This window comes from Poecilia reticulata, linkage group LG16 (genome assembly GCF_000633615.1).
Source record: "Poecilia reticulata strain Guanapo linkage group LG16, Guppy_female_1.0+MT, whole genome shotgun sequence".
NCBI lineage: Eukaryota > Metazoa > Chordata > Actinopteri > Cyprinodontiformes > Poeciliidae > Poecilia > Poecilia reticulata.
Window position 1 is genome coordinate 1,151,285 of NC_024346.1, and position 3,194 is coordinate 1,154,478.

At 46.1% G+C, this 3,194-nt stretch overlaps 1 protein-coding gene across 3 annotated transcripts in view; it reads left to right on the top strand.

The window, feature by feature from the left end:
- LOC103477521 (beta-1,4-galactosyltransferase 3) overlaps nucleotides 1–3,029 on the top strand; it is a 16,961-nt gene extending 13,932 nt beyond the window's left edge. For all 3 annotated transcript variants that reach the window (XM_008430680.2, XM_017309753.1, XM_017309752.1), the window contains exons 4-7: nucleotides 1,072–1,259; nucleotides 1,340–1,462; nucleotides 1,533–1,637; nucleotides 2,591–3,029. In XM_008430680.2, the coding sequence (XP_008428902.1) occupies nucleotides 1,072–1,259; nucleotides 1,340–1,462; nucleotides 1,533–1,637; nucleotides 2,591–2,879 (705 nt within the window). In that variant the 3' untranslated portion in view covers nucleotides 2,880–3,029. The remainder of the gene's footprint in view (nucleotides 1–1,071; nucleotides 1,260–1,339; nucleotides 1,463–1,532; nucleotides 1,638–2,590) is intronic.
- Nucleotides 3,030–3,194: the final 165 nt, after the last annotated feature.

A 3,194-nucleotide genomic window follows, 5' to 3' on the forward strand; every position in this document is an offset into this window, starting at 1 on the left:
AGCAGAACCCACAGAACACAGCAGAACCCACAGAACATAGCAGAACCCACAGAACATAGCAGAACCCACAGAACACAGCAGAACCCACAGAACATAGCAGAACATAGCAGAACATAGCAGAACCCCACAGCAGAACGCAGCAGAACCCACAGAACATAGCAGAACCCCACAGAACCCGGCGCCGTCGGCTCTGCTGCTCCCTCTGCTGGCTGCTCTCTGCATGACTGAATAAAATCTCATCTTTTTATTGAACCGGATTATTTTCTTTTAAAAAGGAAAAATAATAATTATCTCCTGTAATAAATTGGACCTTAATGACCTGCAGCGATTGGAAAACTGACTCGGTATCGACCCGAACCGAATGTCTCCAGTCTGGTTCTGAAAGCTGTCGGACTTGAAACCAGTTCAGGTCAACTGGTGAAAACAGGATCATAAACTGGTTCTGGAAAACATTCAGCCTGGATTATTCTGGAAAACTTTTTTATGAAATCAAACGGTTTTTAATTCTGGATTCAGAAATATGATCCGCTTTAATGACGTTCGCAGGAATCAGAACCGTTTTTAATCTGCAGTGAATCCAGATTAAATCCTCATTCAGAGAAGAAAAGCTTTGATGTGAAGCAGCCGGATAGAAATGAACCTTTTGTTCAGCTCAGGGTGTCCAAAGTGTGGCTCGGGGGCCATCTGTGACCCTGTGGTGGACTTTAGGCGGCCCCCCCCTGAGCTGCATTTATTTTTGTTTTGTTTACAAATAAACACAAAGTAGATTACCATTAAAGTTTTTTGCATTCATCTCAATCTTGGTGTAAGTGGAACCACAAATATTGACCTACTTTTTCTCAAAAGCTAATTTTACTTCTCATTAAAAAGCAAACGTGAGAAACGTTCATGTTGTGAATCAAAAATGATTTGGACATGTTTTCTACAAAATATTTATTTTACTTGTGTTGATAAAAGTGAAGTAGTTCAGTTCATTATGTAGCAGATGAAATAAAAACTTCAGCTGCTGCGCGTCTCGTGAAGTTTTCTCTGTTAAAAGTTTTGGGTTTTCTGCGTGTTTCTGCGCCGCAGGCGGGGAATTACACCTTCAACCGGGCCAAGCTGATGAACGTCGGCTTCCGGGAGGCGATGAGGGAGGAAGACTGGGACTGCCTCTTCTTCCACGACGTCGACCTCATCCCCGAGGACGACCGCAACCTCTACGTCTGCGACGCCAACCCCAAGCACGCCGCCATCGCCATGGACAAGTTTGGCTACAAGTGCGCCGCTGCAGCGTCCGTTAGCCCGCGGCGCCTCCTACTGGTAGACTCACGCCGTCTCTGCTGCTTGTCCCCTCCAGGCTTCCGTACAAAATGTACTTTGGAGGCGTGTCGGCTCTGTCGCCGCTGCACTACCTGAAGATGAACGGCTTCCCCAACAACTACTGGGGCTGGGGCGGCGAGGACGACGACATCGGCGTCAGGTCAGACCCGTTCCGGTGCTCTCCGACCGAGCCGCAGACCGACCTTTGACCTTCTGCTCTCCGTCCTCAGGGTGTCTCTGGCGGGGATGTTCATCAGCCGTCCGTCTCTGAAAGTCGGCCGCTACAAAATGATCAAACACAAGCTGGACAAGGGCAACGACGTGAACCCCAAGAGGTAGAGACCGACCGCGCGACTGCTGCTGGACACCCAGCCTGGAGTCCATGGCCTAGTCAAAGCAACCAGACTTTAAATGCACAGTAGCATGAATCCTTTCCTGATAATTTAACAGAACTAAAAGGAGATAAACGTATATTGAATTAGGGTGCAGTACCGCGTTACACCAGAGGGTGGCGGTGCATCTGTTTCCCGTCATCAGACCCATGAAGAAGTGGAAAAGCAGTAAAGAGTTTTAATCCCAGGTTGATAATTTTCACCAAATCATGATTCCTTTAAGATTTTTATTGTTTTATGTAAACAATATTTTGAGATGAAAACAAAAGTTCTGTTAGCAGTTAGCATGCCAGAAGCAATGCTAGCTTAGCTGCTAACTGCTAGTGTATTTTGGAGTTGGTCGTATTTCATTTCAATACTTATCCACACAAGTCAAATTAGTCAAACAAAATGACACATTTAGTCAGAAATAAAGTCAAAATCTAGTTATGTTAAAGTTAATTTTGATTAATCAGTCACATAGATTTTAGCAGGTTAAATAAATATATTTTTAACACAATTGCGTTTTTGTGTCTTAAGACATACTGAAGTGCCAGAACGTTTGTATTTTGTTTCTGGTACAACCATAAATCTGACGGACCTGCGACATCCGCTAACTGATGACGAAGCTGCTGCCCTCTGGGGTTCGTTCCTGCTTCATCTGGAAAAACTATTGTTGTGTTCAAGGAGTTAGCCTATTCAAGCTATGTTAGCTGCACAAGCTAACATAGCATCTCAATGCTAAACATGTTGCTAATGCTAATGTTGGCGTCCACAATCCATATTTCTAAAGAAGTTCGATGAATGATCATATTCTTGAAACTCTAAATATCTTTTTCAGTGACATTGTGTGTATTTTTTAAATAATAATAAATGAAAATGTTTTGTTGTTTGTGTGTCACTCTGACTCTGTTCAGGTTCAACATGTTGGCGAAGACGCGTCAGACCTGGAAGATGGACGGCATGAACACGGTGGAGTACGAGGTCGTCTCCAGGGACTACCTGCCTCTCTACACCAACATCACCGTCAACATCGGGACGGAGTCCGGCCTGCACCCGCCTGCGCCGAAGCCCGCTGCAGCACAGAAACCCGCTGCAGCACAGAAACCCGCTGCAGCACAGAAACCCGCTGCAGAAAAAGCTGTTGCTGAGAAACTTGCAGCCAATTCTTCAACCAAACTCCAGGAGAAACTTGCTGTGAAATAATCCTGTTGGTGTGATTTCTGGTAGAATGAAGCGATAGCTCCCCCTTGTGGCTCCTGCGGTCGTCTGGAGCTGCGGAGAGGAGGAACCCGGTTGGACTCTGTGAGTTTGTGTGTCAGGCGCTGTCGCCGCTGTATAAACCATGAGGCCTTAGAATCACGTCTTTTCTCTTCACGTAGACCTTAGAGCGTAGAGGGAGCTTAGAGGAGGAAGCTGCTGGAGCGTTTCCACATCAGCTGATTCACGTCGGATCCGTGAAGGCTGATCGGGCCTGCTTCAGTTTCCGATCCACTGCTTCAGTTTCTGATCCACTGCTTC